Source organism: Contarinia nasturtii, unplaced genomic scaffold, assembly GCF_009176525.2.
Source record: "Contarinia nasturtii isolate CC-2019 unplaced genomic scaffold, AAFC_CNas_1.1 Cnas_scaffold_630, whole genome shotgun sequence".
NCBI classification, from domain to species: Eukaryota; Metazoa; Arthropoda; class Insecta; order Diptera; family Cecidomyiidae; genus Contarinia; species Contarinia nasturtii.
This window is the reverse complement of record NW_022197981.1, coordinates 160098-182373: the sequence shown is the minus strand read 5'-3', so window position 1 is coordinate 182373 and position 22276 is coordinate 160098. Positions and strand designations below refer to the sequence as shown.

The 22276-nt window shown below is 35.2% G+C and overlaps 1 protein-coding gene across 2 annotated transcripts; it reads right to left on the bottom strand.

Annotated features, from left to right (window-relative positions):
• Nucleotides 1-377: 377 nt before the first annotated feature.
• Nucleotides 378-22027, bottom strand: LOC116340193. 2 transcript variants are annotated; one of them, XM_031766513.1, is made up of 6 exons: nucleotides 21649-22027; nucleotides 20098-20387; nucleotides 2632-2825; nucleotides 2000-2283; nucleotides 1725-1888; nucleotides 378-1517 (listed from the first exon to the last, which is right to left on the bottom strand). In XM_031766513.1, exons 2-6 carry the CDS (start codon nucleotides 20150-20152, stop codon nucleotides 1408-1410), a joined length of 807 nt encoding a protein of 268 aa, XP_031622373.1. In that variant the 5' UTR covers nucleotides 20153-20387; nucleotides 21649-22027; the 3' UTR covers nucleotides 378-1407. The 2 variants fall into 2 exon arrangements, with proteins under 2 accessions (XP_031622373.1, XP_031622374.1); XM_031766514.1 differs by lacking the exon at nucleotides 21649-22027 and adding an exon at nucleotides 20679-21076.
• Nucleotides 22028-22276: the final 249 nt, after the last annotated feature.

Here is a 22276-nt window from a genome sequence, read left to right as displayed (position 1 = left end):
TTTTTAAATTTAAATTAACATTAATTCGCGTTAATATACAATACGGATAAATTAATATGGATTTTATTCATTCGATTGTTTGTTTATTTTTTTCTCTATTCTCTCTTTTTAAATATCGATTATTTACAAATTAATATTTGGCTTAAAAAAGTTAGCGTTGATGTGCGATATTAGACAAGGAAGAATAATCTACTCATTTTTATATCATACTGATTTTTTTTTCCGCTTTTTTTTTCAAATTAAATGTTCAAGTAAAATAAAAATGAGAACGAAGAAACAAGAAAAGAATGTTCCGTCATCGTAAACAGTAGACATTAACTGAATAAATTGATAGAGTGTTTTGTTAAGAAAGAAAAAAAAAAGAAAGAATATGAATATTTGTTGTTTGTTTCTTCGTTTGTATTTTCGTTTTACGTGTAATATCAAGATGCATATTATGCTATAAAAGATGTATGCGACGTATCGTCATTCAATTGTTCGTAAATAGCTAAATAATTGCTGGAGCATTGCAGAGCCCACAATATCGCATTTCCTGTAGAGATTTTATTAGTATTCACTTATTCACGTACATTTAATCATATTACATTTGTATTATATTTCAATGTTCTTTTGCTTGTTCGTCTTTGTTATTTATTTTTCCTCTCTTCATTTTCTATTTGTTTGCAGTATTTTGTTAAGTTGCTAATAAGTATTTCTCCAATGCTATATGCTTTTCTGCCAAAATGCATTGGCCATCAATTTCAAAGTTTCTTTCATTCAATTCATATACATTCACATAAACATGCACAGACACACTTAACATCAATTCGTATGCGCCAAAAGCTTGACAAATATTAACAATCTAATGATAATTTTCTTTTTTTTTTATTGCGGTGTGTCCGCATCTCTGGGGGGGGAGGAAGGGAAGAAACGCGGACGCAATATGTGTCCACGACACATGCTGAGCAAGAGCAGAGCAAAGAGAGTTATGAGAAATAGAGATAAATCGGGAATGCATAGAGCAAATTGAAATCACAAGTGAATGTCACATAGAAGCAAAAGTAAATCAAATTTATCAATTTTCTTGTGTATTGAATCGGATGTTCACCCCCTGCAATTATTTAATGCAGTGCTTGTATTTTGTCTATAGCGATTATTCGTGTTGCAATTTGTTATTACGTACTTATAGTATACAGCAGGGTTAGTTTAAATTCAATAAATTCATGATGTTATTTCATTTGAAATGTGGGGTTTCGAGTTGAACAACTGGATCACCGCACTCGAACACTTTTCTCTTTCTCTCTCTCTTTTTCTCTATTTCTGTTTCTCTTTCACCTCTCACCATCAATCTTTCATATTATCTTCGTCACTCTCTATGTTTTCGGTTCACACATGATTTGGTATCGGAATTTTTGGTATGAATCCATTTTAATGGAATATCGCAGTGAATAAGTAAATGCCCGTAATATACGATAACACTGTTAATGGGATGAATATGTTGATGTGATTGCCAGCCGATGGAGACATTGAAGATGAATCTGCAAAATTGGAAAATTGTATGTCAAGACCAAGGATCAAACAGAGCCAAAATTCAATTTGAGAAATTGGTCGAGTGAATGAACGCACTAACTCGTGAAACTCGTTCACTTGCTCAAATAAAATGCAAGTAAACCAAAGAGCAACCCAATTTGATACAAAATTTTAAAAAAAAGCACACATACAAATTCATCTGACTTGTTATTTACCTGACGCCGAATTGTTTGTTGATCGTTGATACTCCGTTCCATTGATGTTCAAAAGGCAAACGAAACTCGTTTGATTTGTGTGCACGGTGGCAAATACCGTTGTTGAATAAAGACCGGTGGCATCATCGTAACGTGATTTTGATACAAACTTACCGGTGTCTGGCCTGCAATCAATCCATAATGAATCCATATTGGGGATTTAAAATTGAAGATAAATTGAAGATGAAATTCGAGAACAAAATATTCAAAGAGAAACAACAACAAAAAATACATACAAAATGGTTAGCTTCGGTTCTGGATAAATGTTTTTTGCAATACATTCGATGGACAAGGCGTCTTCATTATCGGTGTGTTCAGCAACATTCAATTTAAAATCCGTTTCGGGTACAATCATTTGCAAATGTTTTGAACGTTTGTCATCATTTTTGTAACTACCAATTTCGCATGTGTATTCACCGGTCATATTCTTCATTGGTTTAATTATAGCGAGGGCACGATGTCGTTGCAATGCATTATCCGACGCCGTATAATTAGTATCGATGAATGGTTTTATATGTGTCTATAACAGAGAGAGAGACATGTATAAATTCTAGAGTTTTTTTTTAAATCATCATCTATTTAATTTATAAAATGAATAGAGCGAAAAAAAACATAAATATTTATGGAAAAAGGGCAGTGAGTGAAAAAAAGAGACATAATCAATATGAATCGAATATCCTTCCAACACAACGGAACGTGCTATTTTGTGACATTTGAACGCAATTCAACTTACTTAAATGCACATATTCTACAACAACTACTAGTTTATTACAGGAACATAAGGATATACGGGCTACGTATATGTTGTTTAAATGCAAGGAAAATGTTAAAATATAAATCGTATGCAATATGCGATTGGAATACTTACGAATGCATGTACTGATTTGTCTGGTATCCATTGATAAATCAACGTTCCATTTAAATACCATTTTAATACGATACCCTCTTCACCCGGCACACTTTCGTATGCACAATCTAAAATCAATGAGTCGGGATTCTCCTCATCTTCGATTACATAGTGGCTCGGAACATTGAAATCCGTTATATTAACGGCATTACAAACTGTAACACGGCAGCAAAAACACCAACAACGAAGCAAGAACATGCAATGAAATAAAAAAAAAGAGAAAAAAAATTCATTATAATGAGAGAGTAAAAAAAATTCAAATACACCATTGAACTTATACATAAGAGCTGATAAATTTCATTTTCAATATTCAATTTATTTTTTCAGCACAAGTTTATACAAAGACAAAAAGGTAAACAGAAAAAAAATCAACGAATGACCAAGGTGTATTTTAAAGTCGGCGTTTTCGTTGCATTTTTATGGTATCGATTCGAAAAAGATTCAAGAAATCCGATCACAAGTCCATAATGGCTCAAGGATATACAAATTGTTTCGTCTTCTTTTATACATTTTTTCTTCTTCTTCTAAATCGCCAGCCATAAATACAGCGTGTTTCAATTTTAACAAGAGTTTCAGTTTTAATTCACCTTGACGAAAAAATCTGTCACATACCGACTTTTGGATTGACGTTAACTAGCACCTTTTAATGTAAATCATAAAAAAAGAACGTCAAAACATCCTGTATTTCAGCTCCTTTACACAGATCAAAAATCCGTAAATATCAAGCCAAAGCGGACAAAGAAATAAAAAAGAATATAAAGAAGAGGGCAAAGCAATATTTTGTTGGCTGTTTGTTTAAAATAATTGGAAATATTCCAAATGTAATAAATCTGGTGTTGGATGTCAAAGGACGTGAGGTATGGATTAGCATGTCAAATACCGTGTAAATTTGACGGAATAATTGCTGCATACACCCTACTGACATCTTCATGCTTTCGGCTTGCTGGTGCATCGATTCAGCGAGCTTTATATTATGCACCTCATACCAAATAAAGCGAATACAAAAAGGCCAAAGGCCAAACGTTCGACCACATTTTATTATTTGGAGTGCAACATTTTTCAATGAAATATAATACGGTGAATTCGAAGCTGGGCTCACATAACAATGGCACAAGAGTGTGAGCGAAAACAAAAAAACAAAACGACAATCAAAGTTAGAAGAAGAAAAAACGAATTGATCTAGTGTAAGAGAGAGAGAGAGAGAGAGAGAGAGAGAGAGAGAGAGAGAGAGAGAGAGAGAGAGAGAATGAAAGACATAAACCAAACCGTTGCGATTTATTAATGAGCTAAGGAAAGCCGAGTGAACGCAATGCACAATGACGAAAAAAAATATGGTTCTTAGTGGTTTGAATTAAGACACAAAGTAAGTTGTAAGATATTTGTATGCATGTTCCGTTGAGCGCATATGATCGCTCCAATTACTTAAACATTTAAGCGTACTAAATTGTTTCCTGTTTAAAAATATGCTTTTTTTGAAATGTGTGTGTGTGTGTGTGCGCAACGGCGACAGCGACACCGTCTTCGGCGATCTATTGGCACATTGTTCGGATCCATTTTGAGCACTCTATTGAACTGCACCATCATACAATTTCGCGGTTATTTTCTACTTCTGTTTCTCTTTCTCTCTCTCTCTTCTTCTCTCTCAAACATAAACACACACACAAGCTACCTAGTTTTTACTCCTTTGCTGGCATTCATCGTGATTGATACAACTTTTGCCACTTTTGCACCCGCTTCATAGTTTATTTCCTTGAGTTCCAGTTTTCTGCTTTTGTCTGTTTATTTATGATTTATTGAAAGCATAAGCATAAATAATAAGCGGTAAAAACTCAACTTCGACTAGAATTACGTTAATTTACTTTATGGTGCTTGCCATCAACGGAACTATCGGCAGTCTATCGCCCGCGTGCGACGTTTATTCTCTCTTTCTCCATTTCGTTCGATCTTTTTCGCTTCTCTTTCTCTCTTGTTCATTTTCATAACTTCATGTGTGCACACACACCACATATACATGTGTTAATATATGGGAAAATACTTTGGCGATACTTTCTTGCAACCCTTTTGGTATACTGCAGAAAATGCACCGACCAATGTAAATCGATGGTGTATATGGTAGCATGAATCTGAACACCGTTGTTGCTGCCGCTGAATCTTTTTTTCGTCAATATTCGCGTTAGACAATTATTACACGGTGTGCATAAGAGGCAAACGGAATGGGATAGCGAGCTTTCGAGAGAGAATGAATTTTGTGGAAGAAGCCAACCAAAAAACACATCGGTAATTTCAATATATGTGCATAGTCATAAAACGTGGAATATATGCACAAAATTATCGAGCAAAATTAGTCAAATAAGCCTTCCGAATCGCGATTAGGTAATAAAATGAGTTTTAGAGCGGTGCAAAAACGAAGAAGAAGAAGAGAAAAAAAAAACCGTAAATGAACAACAACAATAAAGAAAACAAGCCATGCACTGAATACAAATGCGCTTCATTTAGATGAGACACGTCGTTCCGAAAACCCGAAGGAAACAAAAGTGGCTTTGCTTGAGACAATGAACCAACCGCCTTCAGAATGTTACCGTTATAATGAATTTTTAAGAGAGAAAAAACGAACACACACACACACAGCAAAAACGAAAACAAGAAAATATTTATATAAGAGAGGAACGAAGATAACAAAAACCATAAATAATTCTATTTGAGTACGTAATTGAACTTATTTGTTTGTGCTTGCATTCAACCCAAGTGAGGCAATGGTTTCGGCTTCAATGCGTCGATGCATAATCTTTTGTTTTTGCCTTTGAAGAATCTTTTTCATTTTGTGAATGAATGAGAACGCGCTCGTGTATGTATGTGTGTGTGTTGTCTGTTTAAACCCGGCCTGAAATAATCGGTAAACAAAGAATTCAAAATGTGCGTTACCATCGTCCATTTTTGTTGGAAAATTCATTTCTCGAAAATAGCACACAACACTTTTTAACACATTTGATCCATAAAAGGGCAAGAGAGCGATAATGTCTGTGTGTAGAAAAAGGGAAAATTGCAGGCAATGAGATAAAAACAAACATTTCGAATTCGAATCATTCGGATTTCCTTTTGCTATAACCAGCACCAAAATTGTAATGTGCCTGAGGTCGCCATATGCAAAGATATATATCGTTTGTGGTTTTTCGCTTTTGCATTATAAGATAAATACACAAGCACACAAGCAGAGAGAGAAAGCGAGAGAGAGAGAGAGAGAGAGAGAGAGCAAAAGGAAGAATAAAAATTAAAAAGCGAAGAAAATTCAACACATGAATATATATGACGTAGTGCATATCAATTTATTCAAACGTCGCTTTTTTTGCATTCCATAGAAACTGTATCCGTAATTAGATGGCAAACAAATGGGAAAAAAGTAATAATATCGAAATAGAAATAGCGGACTACTCTGGTATTTTGTGTGTGTAAATGTAAATAAAATGGCCGAAGAAAAAAGCGACAATTGTAGCGGTCGTGTATCGATTAAGCGATCTGCATTCACCTCCATAGTCGAAATTATCATTGCTTCGCGTTACAATTTTATTTGGCTTTTTCCACTCCATATCTCGAGCAAAAGACAAGTTTTTATTTGAAACTTTATTTTTGGTCATCTTCATGTGTTTGTGTGTTTGTATTGAATCTCTCTCGTCGCACTATTATCAAATTTTAAATTAGCACAGTCACATACACAAATGCCCTCTTTCATTCTATGTCTCATTTTCTCTCACAATGGCCTGTGTTATGGTTCAAAGAAATTCTATTTGCCAACAAGTACTTATTTGCTATAGTTTTTATTGTTATTGTGCTATATTGTGCTTGAATTTAACCATTTGTTATTTATATTATTTTTTTTTCGTTGCCTTCTGTAAATGTATGCTGCTTTTATATGTCTTTATACTGTCGAGACAAAGGGCGAAATGTGTGCATTCACGAGATGTAGAAAAAGTTGAAAAGAAACGACTTTTGAGTGCGATTTTGTGTGTTCTGCGGCTTTCTTTTCGCTATTTTTTTCTTCTGATTTTCTTTTCAGTTAGCTAGTTTAAATCTTTAAAGTTGCCACTTAATGATGAATCTACAAAAAAGAAGAAAAAAAACAATAACAAAAAGCCACAATCAATTGTTGCTGTTTTGTTTTAATTGCGTCTCTGTACGGCATATTTTGTTTAAGACAATTTCCGTTCATGACTAGCTGAACGTCCTAATATGTTTACGATTTACACATCTTCAGAGTTAATTCGTTCAAAAAGTACTGCATTCTAATTCTATTCATTTTGATCACTGTCATACTAATTGGCGTGTAGAATATTTTTGTTGCTATTTTTTTATCCGCACACACACTCACTTTGTGCGATTCGTTTTTGTTCGAGTGGTTCGTCTTTAACTTTTGCCTTTTGCCGGTTTAATCAAATTCATGCATTTTATTTCATTTGGCAGAGCGCACATTTTTTTTTTTTCATATTTCTGCCGGTATGTGTATGTGCGAGCACGCTTTTTTCTACGTTCCTTATGCTCGTTTTTTTTGGCGTTCTTCGATGCGCCCCGAGTTCCTGTTTGGATTTTCCATATTATAATTTACGTGTTTATTATGATTATTTGGTGCGCTACTATTACTCGATGTTACCTGTGTGTGGCAGTGCGTTTGTACGATAAACGTGTGTGAGTTCGTTTTTTTTTTTTCGTTTGCTTCGAGTTTTACTTTTTTTTCTTCTGTACTGTGTCTTTCATTCTTGCCGTTGTGACATGCTTCGCTTGTGCATATGGAAGATAATGGGTGTATGCCCTATGCAAATGCAATGTGTTCCAACTTCAGTTGTTGTCTTTCTATTAAATCTATTTTTGTAATTCTTCTTCTATTTTTTTTTCTGTTCTCCCTTTACAATTTTTTTATGCTCTTTTCATATTCCGCACAATTCGTTTTTTTTTTTGTTTCATACCTAGAGAATTTCTCTTACTCTCCTCATGTGTGTGTGTGTATCTGTGAATTTTGTGAGCGCGCGCACATATGGATTTTCGCTCAGAATATAAACATTTGTTTGGCTCTCTCTTTTTCCTTTCCACTATTTTTTTACTAATCTTCAATTTTTTTCTCAAACATTTGTGCTTGTTGGATGAAAAATTTAAACACGTATTTTATTTTCAGCGTGTGTCTTTCTCACTTTCTTTCTTTCCCTTTCTTGCACAAAAGACACATTCGACATACAAAATACATGGTTGAAGACATATGGATAAATAGAAATGTTATTATAGCCATAGCAGTGAGCAATAAAACCTTATCCACTGACAGAACATTCGTACGCGCCAAAAAGAAGACACGATGCGCGCACATATAGAAAAACAGAAACGAAAAAATTCAACAAGAACTCGACAGAGGAGCCCAACAGTGAGCAAGTAAGAGAAAGACAAAAAAAAAAGAAGAAACATTATTTGAATCCACCAACAAGCGCAAAGAAAATATGCATGAGGCAAAAGACAAAGAAGTGAAATGATTTTATTATATGCATAAATGCAATCTCTTCACGTTTGTACATCAAATTGTACATAGCTCTTGAAAATTATGGAGAGAAACTACAACGCAACGAATATAATATTCGGCACTCTCTCTCTCTCTCTCTCGACCCATCGCCCCATTTGCTCCAGCAGCGTTTGCAATGAAGTTAGATACATCCATTTACAAAACCATGAGTCTTTGGCGATTGAGCAAATGAATAGAACACAAAAGCAACCAAAATGGTAACAAATTATTTTTGTTAACAATTTTCAAATGAATTATACTCCGATTTTATGTGTAATGGGTATGTGTGCGGTATTGAGCTACTCGGCATCGGGCGATGGGCAACAATATTAACACCACAACTCGAAACATCTAGAACTTCTGTGCCACCATGGATTGTGTATTGTTTCTATGATACACACACACACCCCTAAAAATATATTGAAGGCTTACCCCGTCTCTCTCTCTCTCGCTCTCTCTCTATTTCTTTCACATACACAAAATGCACAAAACTTATTTTCTACACCAGTTGCTTGTACTCGTGTCCAATTCCAATTCGGAAAAATATACTGAGAAGTGGAAGAGTAAGCTTCAATAACCGCATTCATATATCGTTACCATATTTGAGCCAAAACGACGGAATACTTTGGTATGAAAAATTTGAAAATGCATGCCAAAGAAATCAAGAGAGTGTGTTGTGGAAGCAATCGTAATCGTATTGCATTCAACAATACGGTAACTTCGATTGCATTTGCGTTGTCGATATTCTGTGGAACGCATTCGATGATATGGAAACGATATATAAATGCGAATGGCGAATGGTTATCAAAGAGATGCAACTTTACTAGAGAAAATAAATTTACCATAATTTCTATTGCATTCTCTTATTGCCGAATTGGCATCAAAAGAAATTCCTTCAATGTATTGTCTTTCTGACTGTCTGTTGCAAAAACAGGCCGCCTTTATTTTCATCTTCTCTCTCTATCTCTCTCGTTGTCTCTCTGTACTTTCAAGACCAAAAATATTTGCCTTTTGTCCAGCGCACCCGTTCCTTAAGCCTTCGAATTCAATAAAATTGTGCAAAAGATATATGCTCCATGCAGTACAGATGGTGGGAAGAAATGATTATGAGAAAGGCTGCATTTTGCATGGGCACATTTTTATTCATGACGACATGAATTCACTCCGACCCTACAAACTTTTAACAATGTGTCTTCTATTAGTCTATAAAGGGTTTATGGCAAAATAGCCATTGGTCATAATAACAAAAGCGTGTGCATAAAAAAACACACACATTTTCTTCGGTCACACATCAATGTAAAACGTGAACACACATTTTCCAGAGAATATTCATAGTCGCTTACGGTTTTCTTCTTTCTATTTTGCCCACATCCACTTTTCCCATTTCATTCTTGATACAAAGATATTGCCAATTGAATCTGCATGTTAAATTGATGATGAGGAGAGTTTAGCTTGGCGAAAATGTGAAAAGCATCTCTTGAGCTTTCTTGCTCTTTTTTACATTTACTTGTTTACTTCGACAACCGTCCGTATTCTGGTATTTGCGCCAACATAAATACATGCATGCACACAGAGTGTGTGTGAGAGAGGGAGACAAACACAGACACATTAAATGCGATACACGCTTTTAGACTGAAGCATGCATGCTTCGTTGAATTTGCTTTTAACTTTTCAAACATATACATTGCAAATTTGCAAAAGTGGCAACAGATCTCTTTGGCTTCTTTTCGGATTTTGAGATGCATTGCCCGAGAACATATTAATATAGATCAATTGTCACATTCGCATAATATTCATCGAATTTTTGGCTCTATAGTCGGATATGCAAATGTGAAATTGTGCAGTTGTGCAATGTTAAATGATTGGCGAATATGCTTTCAAATCAATGTTTATTATTATCTTCCTTGTTTGGCACTTGTTCATTAGATACTGACAGTTTTAGTAGTAGTAGCAGTAGTAGTAGCAGTAGTTGTTGTTGTTATTGTTGTTGCTGCTGCTGCTGCTGCTGCTGCTGCTATTGTACTTCTTCTTCTTCACCATCACCGACCATTCCTTGTAGTTCATTCTCTATTGTGGATATTGTGTTGCTCGGTACTAGTGCGGTATTGCATTGCGTGTGCCAATTGTGATTTTGGCCAAAGACAAACTCTAGTGTAAATTATTGCAATGCTTGTCATTATTCATTTGTCACATGTATATTATTGAACGGCTCTAAAATAGCAATAGAGCAATGTCAACGTTGATGCATTTCTAAACGGAGGAGCGAAGCATGACATTCGGGCACGATTCAAGCACAAACTTGAAAGTTTTCTCATTTGCAGTGCGATCATGTTTTCCATGCATCACATTTTCATTTGTTTGGACCGTTGAAAGAGTGAGAAGTGTGTGTGACTGTGTGATTGTAGGGAGATAGAGAGAGAGAGAGAGAGAGAGAGAGAGAAAGAATGATAGAGACGTATGAAGGCAATAGTCGGTATTTCAACGCTTCAATATATCGTGTATAGCTTTTCAGCAATTGCAATGGTTTTTTTTTCTTCGTAAGAGACGAGTGACTGCAATGATGGGGGAGTGCAAACTGAATTCATTCTCTTCTTTTTTTCATCATTTTCATTCATGATTTCATTTCATTCTATTAATTCATTTTGCAATTTGTGCCCTTTTTTCTGCTGGTGAGATTTGTGTTCGATATTCGTTAGTTTTCACTACTTTGTTTCGGGGCAGCAAACTAAATTGCGAAAAAAGAACCATATGATTGAAAAAGAGAGGAAGACCGGAGAGAGAGGGGAAAGCAAGTCACTTTTTCACTTGTTTATGCTTTAGCATTTTCTATTGAGGCCACAATTTCAATGCAATCACACATATATATATATATGAACGGACACATTGAAGTTTGTAGCATTTTAAATCAGTTCGAAATATTTTATACTTTTGTTTGGTTTTCGTTTCATTCAGAATTTTCGACGGCGGATAGCTTTTTAATTGAACTAAACTCAAATAGAGAAATCGAGTGTACAAAACGTTGTTGCAATAAATGCTCAGTCACAAACGGCAGAGGTAACGGGCCGGCTATAATTTCAACTATAATTTAATGACAGCGACAGTAGCAGCCGCATACATACTTGTCTTTTTCGATACAGAGAGAAAACAGAAACATTCCAAAATACTGCCGACACACACATATACATACGTACAGTCGTACATATACATTTATATATGTATAAAATGTGTTTGAATAAAATTTAATTCAAATAAAATGGTAACAAATGTTCATGAGGATATTTCGAAAAGTGAACGCAATAAGTTGCTGTATTCTGCGCCACTCTCTTCTTCGTTTTACCTATCGAAAGTATAAATGCCTGCACACTTCGTGAACACATTAAAGGCCATAACGACGACGATGGCAAAGGCAACTGAACCAGCCAAATCTCTCAAATGAATGCAATGAGTTAAAGAGAGCCGTTTTGTTGGTCTTTTGGCCATTTTGTGTGTGTTGAAGAAGAGAAAAAAAAATGTGCGTATAATCATTCCAAAATCCTAGTTCAATGTTATGTGTAGAGTTTTCAAAGAAAATTGAACGATATATTCGCCAACCGAAATATATGCTATAGAAACTTAACAGAAACAATGAGAGAGAGAGAGAGAGAGAGAGAGAGAGAGAGAGAGAGAGAGAGAAATAGTACGCCACAAAGGGCGAGTAAATGCGGGACGAAAAACAACCAACAAGAAAGCAGGAGAGGGAGAAAATTAAGGCGAATAAAAACAACAAAATCCTGTAAAAATGGAATGAATGTGCATAGGAAATAAAATGAATAAAATTTTTGCGAAAATGAATATATTCGGGCAGTTAAATCTCGTAAAAGACACTCAGCACATTGAATGCAATGAAATGCGATGCACTTGCAGCCAAGCAGCCAGTTAGCTCGATACATGAACACACAACACAACTCAGCAATACGGTTACGGATATTTGATTTCCACTTCATATAGCCGGGCCCGAAAGAAAATGAGAGACAAAGACAGTGCAAAACGAAAAATATTGGCGAGAGAAGCAACATTACCCGTATATTGTGTATATGGCAATTTACACGAAACCCATGGAGACCGCCATGTCACCGTTTCTAACATACCATTAATGTTTTACCAGTTTTTGGGGCTTTTACAATTTGTCATTTGCGCCTTCCTTTTGTAAACAGTGAGTGAATATGAGTTTCCATTCTCATTCCCATTCTCGTTCGTTTGCTCATTCATTTCCTTGGCTGTCTGCATACATTCACATCGTCCTTTTCCTTGGCTCAGATCGAATACCCATTTCTAACTGGTTTGTCATCTTCTTTGCCATTGCAACATCATCGGCTATTTTTTTGCACTTTGTTTTTATACTCATTCTGATTGCGACGTATTACTTTATTAGTTTCAATTTCTAACTATATGTCTGAGCTTAAGTGTCATACACATTTCCATTTTTACCATTTCGTTTCATTCAATTGGCTACCGTTGCTTTTTTACTCGATTTCTTCCATCGTTTCATTTTAATTCGGTTTGATAGAAAGATGTTGATGATATTGAAATGCATTGAAAACACACAATTTCAAATGAGATCCACAGAAAAGCAAAAACGAATAATGAAAAAGCCCATTTGAATATGCGAGATGATGGTGTATTTTTTTTAAAAAAAGCAAACAAATAAACAAATTATATGAATCGAAATTGATGTATGGTGAGTAAGCTATAAATGCCAAACCAAACAATGAAAATCAGAGAAGAATACATGCATAAATAGAAAGGAAGAAAAAAAATTGCAAGCAAGCCAACAACAACGGCAACAGAAAACGACATCAATGGCCAATACCATTGCATTCAACCAATCGCCAATAGAAATCGTATCTACAAGCTTTTCCTCGCCTCAACTGACACATCTGTGCTGAAAGTGTGGCAGCGAGGCGGCGAACAGAAACGAGTTACAGAAAAAAAGTAATGCTCACACACACACACACACATCGAACATTATTGTTGTTATGAGTTTTGTGGAGCGGCGCCACACTTAATGTGTGCAGTGTGCACGCAGAACACAATTGTGTATGAGTGTATGTACATTTTTTTCTTCATCTGTGTGCTACACTCTATTTCGTGAATTGTGTCGCTTTTCTTTTCGGCTAATTCGTGTGATTTTTTGGTTTTTCTTTATTTGCTATTCACTTTGGGTCTCTTTGTGCTTAACAGCAGCCAGAACAAATTAGATTGAGCATGAACATGCACTGAAAATTTATGTGTGTCAAAATGATGTCGTGTACTGTTTGTTAGTGATGCGTGCGCTTTAACGGCTTTTGCATAGAAATGGCCAATCAACATCATACAGAAAATTGATTTCGGTGCCAATTGATCTCAATTTGCTTTAAAGTCGATTGTGCTTTTTGTTTCTCGTTCTTTGCACGTACATTCATTTTCTCTCTGCGTTAAAAATGTACAATTGCGTTTTTTAATGTGAATCTCTCGTTCTTTCTCTCTCTCTCTCTCTCTGATTTTTTCATATATTTGGCGTGCTTAGTTATGTTTATGCATCGTCTATTTTTTCGATTATGCTACTCTACGAGCATACACATCAATTAGTCGGCTTAAGGGGATTGTCTGTTATTGTTGTTTTATTTTATTTTTTTCACTTTACCATCATCATTCATCGCTCGCTTGTGCGCGATCACTTTTTCGGCTATGATTTCGGAATGACTGCATTGATGTATGTATGAATGATTTGTGGTCAGTGAACATTCAAAGGAAACGATGGCACGTGCATTCCAACGGATGTGTATGACTATTTTTTTCTGTTCTTGCATTCGCTCACTGTACGCCCTTTTTTGTTTTTTTGTTATAGTTGTTGTGTTGAAAACAGTTGAATTGTTCTCGTTCGTTGAATTCTTTTTTTTTTGTTCTTTTTGAATACGTGCATTCTCTATTTTTTATTTATGCATATATCCCCATAACTTTCATGAACCGAAAACGTTTATGTGATGCGAATGTCGGTAGCCGAAAATTTAAAGTGCATTTTCATTGATTGCTGTTTACAAAAATATATTTATGATAAATAGACGACCATTTGGTGGAAAACTTATAAATCGTACTTTGAACGCCAATATAATAACATGCCATTGTGGAAGATTTGTATTTTTTCCATTTGAATTGTTTTGAATATTAGAATTTATATACATTTAATCTTTTTTTTTTGCTTCTTCCTCGTGTTCCGGTTCACCCAGGAACCGGTACTTTTCATACCGGTCTCGTTGTTGCATTTGCTACGCCCGATCACTGGACCTTGCTTTCACATTTTTTTACCTCGCACTCTCACTCACCCATTCTATTCGAATTTCGATTGAATGCATTTTTTTCAATTTCTTCTTTCTCTCTTTTTCTATCTTGGTTGGGTTACAGCCGCTTCGAATCTTAATCATGAATGGAAAGTATGGGTGTTTTCGGTACAACTGATTTTTTTTTTCAACAACACTTACAATATTGTAAATTGGATTTTGGGAGAGAAGGGACAACATAAGAATACAAACGCCATCGCTCCTCTTCAATGCAAGTGACTTTGAGTTGGTGGTATTGTGCCACTGAAAACGTGTAGATAATGTGGTTCACTAAGATTGAAATGGCTCGTTGGTATAAATTTATGCATGAGCCGACACATATAAAACAACCAAAAAAGAGAATCAAAACGGCTTATTCTCGGTCTCTTTCTGGTCTGTCTGTTACTACATTCTATCTCCTCTCTTTCGTTTTCTCTTCTTTTTTTTTTCGTTGTGCAGAAAGAACCTGTGAAATAGTCAAATGAGAAGCAAAGCATACCGGAACAGAATGTTTACGGCAAACGATTTTCCATATCATATGCACACACGATATACGCCAAAGCATACGGCAAGTGTATGTTTTTCCAAGCGAATTTTGCCATTCTATCTTGCATGCAACAAACAACACACATTGTACACATATAGATTTGAGATTGAAATGCATGCGGCGACACAGACAGAGCGAGATACCGAGGGAGAAAGAAAGAAAAAAAGAGATAGAAAAAGATAGAAATGCACACTTTCATATCAAAGCCGTTCTTCGGTTATTTGTCTTTGCAATGTTTGTTATTGTTTCCATGATTGTTGATGATGTGGAATTATTTTAATGCACTCGCATGCAGAACAGGGAAAAATTGGAATTGTTGCACGGACCCCAAGAGGAAGCGAACTAGTGAACGATCGAGCAAATGAATATGGTACGAATGAGAGGACACAAACGGGAACCAAACCAAACCACTCGATTGAACGGCACATTACTTTGTTTGTGAAAGAATAGAAAGTATAACGCAGAAAAATGTCTATGTGCATTGTACACAAATATATAAATTGCTTTGCTTTTGCCGTTCTGTTGTCAATTTATAATTGAGAACGACTGTCAAAATGGGAAATTGAACATTTTTCCATTCGATGGCTTATTAATATTGATAAAAATAAGAGAGAGAAAACAAAATAACAATCCGATTTATGACATACAATTTTTCGAGGCAAAAATATTTTTCTTCCTTGTTTCGGAATTTTATTGCGGGATAACATTTTTAGTTTTATTTCATTTTTGTTATTGTTGTTGTTGTTGTTGCTCATACATCATTGTACAATGTTCATATGAGTATTTATGTATGAAGTTTGGCTGTGTTAAATCGTTGCTTTTGCAATGTCATTTTTCGACAAAACAAATAAAACATTCAATGGTCTGCTCACTTTGCAACGGCCATTACGACGGAAAACAATTTCTCAAATTATGTTAAAACGCTCCACTCGTCAAAAGAATCCTAGACACACATAATATGTTGAGTGCATGCGAATATCGATAGAGGCATTAAATAGAGTTAAAGAGATAAAGATAGAAGGGAAAAATGCCATTCGAACAACTTGAATGTATGACTCAAACTTTAAGCATGTGTTTGTGATCACACTTTGAGTGAACCATTTTTTCCCCACTATTTATCAATACACTTTTGTATTCAATTGAATTAGTGGCACGTTATTGAAATAGTCCGATTGGAACTTAACGCATGTTTCTGAGACTTTTAACGTGCAACATAATTAACTTTGATAGTGAGCAGAAATACTAGTACAGTTGAAATGCTTTGAGAAAGCGACAGTGCATCACATTTTTTTAAATTTACGCCACTATACTCCTTCTCTCTCTCTCTCTCTCTCTTTCTCTCTTTCTATCTTAGTACTGTATGAAACTCACACCATCATCGGACTGGTTTTGCGGGACAGAGCTATTTTTTACGGTATGTTGTGTACTGTGTACTTTTTGTCGTTGTTATTATTCATTTCCTTTCTCGTGTTCCTGAATGCGCTTACTCTCACCCCGTACATTTTTCGCCTCAAAAACAAATTCTTCCATATTGTGTATGTGGCATTCTCTCTCTCTATCTATCTCGTTTCACTACTTTTTCATTCCTTTCTTGCATTCAATTCGCAGAAAAACGACTGCACATTCCTCGCCAACAAGCTACAAAAAGGGAAGTCAGATTCGATGATTTAAAAAGAAAAACTAGAAAATGCTTTGCGTTCTATGGCTGAGCGCAACAGAGACAAACACAATGAATGAGTAAAAAAAAATAATAGAAAAACGAATCCGCACTTTACATCCCGTTTGGTGCATGTATGCAAAAGAATGACGGAATCGCAGTATTTTTTCCATCGAACATATTTCCTTGTGCTGCTGCTGCGACTGGTGTTCGTGTTTATTTTTTTTTTTTGTGCAACGATTTTGTCGGTGTTTGCGAAAATAGTAGGGGAGCAAAATTGGAAATAGAAAAAAAACCATCGAAAATTTGTTTGAAAAATCATAATTGTTGGATATTGTATGAGAGTGCGATTGAAATCGCAAAATATTTGGCTGTCTATAAAGCAAAAAGTGTTTATTTTTAGCCACACATCAATTCTAACGCGATCACGAACACACACATATATAAACTCCATTTACGACGTATTTTCTGCGATCACTAAACATATGTGTGTGCGAGTGCAAATATATAGTGCTATTTCTGCTTTTCGTTTCGGCACTCAAGCATTTCAAGTCACTGTAAACAGATGAGAGGCCATAACTCAAGCGACGTGCAAAGTGTATATGTGTATACTATAAATTTGTTTTTACGCGCTAAGGTTAAATTGAATTGTATTTTGACTTTACAAGCAATACAGAGAACAAAAGCCGTACAGCGTCAGAATACAAAAATTGAGAGAAAAAAAAGAGAAATAGTCACCCAACCAACAACTAACAAAAAAAATCCATAGAGAGCGAGAGAAAATAATGCCGAAAACGATGCAGGAAAACGAATTGAGCTAAAGCAAAATTTATGTAAATAATATCGCATTTTGTTTTATTTGCTTGGATTTCCCTATATATATGTGTAATTATAAACATTCATTTTAATTATTATAACTGCTATTGCCTGAGAGTGCCTATCACATTCTAGAGAATTTCCTATGGATCGTAAAGCACAAATCTAAATGGGATATAGACATAATTACAAATAAAGTTAAAATCGCGACGGATTGCGGTGTAAAATATATATAGACTCTTTTTTTCTCCACATATTCGCATTGAACAAGCAAGCCAACAAGCGAGCACGTTACGGATACGAAAGAAAAATAACTATGGAATGAAGATATTGAGAGAAATATATAGAATTTTTTTTTCGCCTGATGATTCGATGCGCTTTCGATCAAAATGTTCTCTTACTCTCGCTAACACGACCACTATTCGATTCAGCATGGAAAATGTGTATTGTATGCTGATGATAACGGTGGTGGCAGGGTATCCTAAGTGTATGGTAGAGTTGGTTCAAATGAATGAACGAATGGAATTAAAGAGTCGATCAAATCATCGGCGTGTAATTCTTGCGGGAATTTCAATCTGTTTCATTTCTTCGGGATTGCCGTCAAAATAATGCGAAAAGAAGTGATCGGTAAATCGGCCTTACTCCCCGCGTTATTACGACTGAAAAAAACGTCTATTTGCATCAGCAAAATTCGCACCGAAAAAGATAGACAGTGAAAGAGAGAAAGAAAAAAAGAGAGAGAGAATGAAAAAAAAAATCATCGCACGAATATAATACGTACAAAAACAAAAAAAAAAGTTCAGGCCAACAAAAAAAGAATCAAAATGAATCCAAATAACAAGTTGCGAATGAAAGAGAAAAAAAGAATGCGAGTGGCTTTATTAAAGTGCACATTTTCTCTACGGGATGTGCGGAGGAAAAAAAGTGGCAATTCAGCAAAAGTTTTGATACGTGAAAAGTAATAGTTTGGGCGTATATATATATAGCATAATGTGAGCTAAGCGTTTTGCATAGTAGCCGACACAGCACACAGCATCACACGTCAAAGCAATAAATCGTACATCGATGTAAATATTTTGGTCGAACGATTATTTTATGGATGCACATGCCATTGATATTGATACGCGTGAGGGTTGGTACCGTGTAAAGGGTTGAGAGCGAAAGAGAAAAAGTGCATACACACGTTGTTCATTTGCTTCAATTCGTGCTTACGCATTTTGAAACATTATTACAAGCGTTCGCAAGAGTATGACCATTTGGCGAAACATTTTCGACGCAAAAATTATAAATCTATATAATTTTGAATGCGAATAAAGTTACACAACTCATACGAAAGAGTCATTTCAATTGTTCGCTTCGCCGTGTGTCACACGGATGAACACAACGTTATTTTCCAGCCATTTTATTCGTATATACATGATTTGCACATTTAATGAAATATAATTGGTGTAAATTGGTGGACATGACCACTTTCTGTCAATGAACATGATCCAGATTTTTCACCAAATTTGCTTTAGATGTGCATCTCTTTCATGAATATCGATGGCTGGAATATTTAATGGAACACATCGAACAACAAAAATAACTCGGCCGAATGTTCAAACTAATGCATGTCAGTCGTCATTTTCTCACCATCTGTCCACTACATATATGTGGATGCGTTTGAATGCATTTGGGATCGAAACATTTTAATGTTTTCACACCGAAATCGATGCGATTTTTCGAAATACGTATTCGATGCAAACGAGATCAGTTATGGTTACTTCGCGGTATCAATACGATATGATGTCATTTGTTTTCATTTTTAGTAAAATTCTTGTCTCGCACAAACACACAAAAACACAAATACAGGCAGCAATATCGAATCGTTCATACAAGAGACGACACACCGATAGAGAATGGGTCAACTAGTACGAGACAGAGAGAAAGGAACATGATATTTCGCTTCGGTTGCGAAACACTCTGCTATTGCGAATAAATGTCCGAAATTTGCATCTCGCTAAAATTTATTTTTGGCCTATGGCAAACGCGAACACCAAAGATCGCTGCGTTCCAATGACATCACACGAAAATTTGCTGTAGTCCTGTCTCATCGAAAATATGATTGTAATAAATAATAATACTATCGCTTATGGACCGGGAGCACACCAATGTCATATTCGGTGCACTCAGAGATTTTCGGTACGGAGAAGGGAATTCGTTTAAATTGGCTTATTTTTTTTATATAACGTTGTTGTTTGTTCTCTAGTCTTTTATGGTGATGATGTACTTTGCATTCACGCTTCCATCGAATCGAGTTGACTCAACTCCAGACTTCCATATGTTTGGAATTGCAACCACATTTTTAGCGTGAATCACTCTCGTGACATCGTTTTTAATGCATTTTAGATCATCATTTAAACGGAATTTTGTTTCATCGTTTCCGATCATAAACAGAACGTACCCAAAGCATCAATCGTCATTTTACAACGAAAAGATGTAAACGACGTTTTGAATTCTAACAGTGAAATTACTACTGATAATCGATATAGGTACTCACCTGTTATAATTACAGCAAATGCTACTAAAATGTATTCCGTGTTGATTTTATGCATGTTCTATGTATAAACGTTGTTCAATGTCACCAAAAATTTGGAGTTTGTCGAAGTTCTATTCCTTCTATTACTCTAGCTCTCTCAAATCGTACAATCTTCGTCTCCTCTATCTTCCGGATAACGGTAAAATGTATGGAAAATCACTTAAGATTTATCGACATTTGAAAATTACCACGTCGAATTTGTGTCATTCAACCGAAAACACGTTACCACCACTGTGCACTTTGTAAAGTATCTAATGAAACACCAGATTGATTAGTAAATTGAAATAAAATAAACAATTGAATAAAGATGTAACTATTTGGTTTTTGTTATAGTAAAAACTCCAATATATAATGCAATACTTGCACAACTTTTTAAACTGATTGAAATATTTCGATTTAATTTGAAATTGAACAAAACAAAAAAGCAATGGTAGCACATGGACCGACTTAATGAAAAACCGATTCAATTGAAATCAGAGAGTTTTAGTTTACATTTACGGAAATAGTGCACAATTGATTTTTTTTTTCGCTTTAATTTTTACATTTAAACTTGGCGGTTGTTCGTTGATGAATGAACAAAAAAAATTGAACACTATATTCGAATAATATATTCTATCACACTCTTTGTATAAATTTTCTATATATATATGTGTGTGTATGTGTTAACTGCTGTTGCTATTGTGTGCCGAACAATTTGATTGCTTCATAAAAATGCTGTTTGCCTCACGAAATCCAAAGCGAATATAAAGCACATTCGATTTTCTATTTGCCAATTTCGCATCAAGCCAGTGTAGTGTCTCGCGTGTACGTCCGCAACCGTACAAAAAAATGAAAAATGAAAATGAATCCTTGGATTGTTGACAACTGTGTGGTATTTTAAATTAAAATTCATTTGCACTGGACATCGACTTCACAACGTTACAACGACAAACACTTCCAACATAGCAAATCATCAACCATTCACACATACTTTGCTAACTCGCTCATTTGCTTGGCCGTGCAATCTATCTAGCTATATCTAAATGTCTATATATCGGCTTTGATCGCATAACCGAACAATTTTAAAATTTTGTTTTACTCACACATAAATGCACGCAACGAACGAAAAATTAATATATGAGAACAAAAAACGGAATAAACGGACTTTAAAATAAAATGAAATAAATAATACAGGCAGCAAAGTCAAGAAAACGCACTCTCACAGCACACGCACAAATCTATTTATCAACAAAAGCGGTTAGAAAATATAAAATAGAGAATATGAAAAATCATTGAATATTTAAATAATTCTAAGGATTCAAAGGACAAGAGGTTTCAACTGTCACTTCACACAACTGTCGCGATTTGCATTTGAATAAATGAAAAAAAAACAACAACAACAAAAGCAATCCGAAAGCATAAACAAAACTCTCCACATTTCAACCGTTATGCGTTCAAAGTTTTTTTTTTAAGTATATCCCAAACATGAAAAAAACTGTATAAAAAATTTATAAATTTTAACCGTTGACATACTAGGTTTTATCTTCTATTAAGTCACGAACTGTTTTCCAGTACCACGTTTTCAAGTAAGTATCAACCAAAATACTGACTTTGTTAATTTAATACATTTTTTTACATTTCAGTTTTGCACAAATAAATAAATATATATTTAAAAAAAAAACGAATAAAAATGATGAAAAAACAAAAGAGAAAACGTTTTTATTTCAGTTTGTTTTGTTATGTGTCAAAATGTTGTATCGCGTTTGTTTAGTTCGTTTTAATACGTTTCGTTCATCTATTGCTCTCTATCCGTTTGCACGAAACGCGCGAATGAAAATGTTTTGTGGGAAATAGAATTGCTGTTGAGAACCACCACCGCCACCGCCGACACACAATATTCGTTTGATTATCACATAGCCGCACAACGAACATTGTACCTACTTTATCTATGCGAGCACAGAGAGAACGAGAGACACAGCACACACAACATACAGTCTATTAAACACAAAGTATCCGTGCGCCCGTTTTCGTTCGGCAATCATTTCCAATGTCTTTGCATGTGTCTTTTCCCGATGTATGCTCTACCATGCACCATTTGTATGAGGCATTCGTTCGTTCTCGATTTGTCCGTTACTTGGTCACCAAATCGTCCGACTTAACG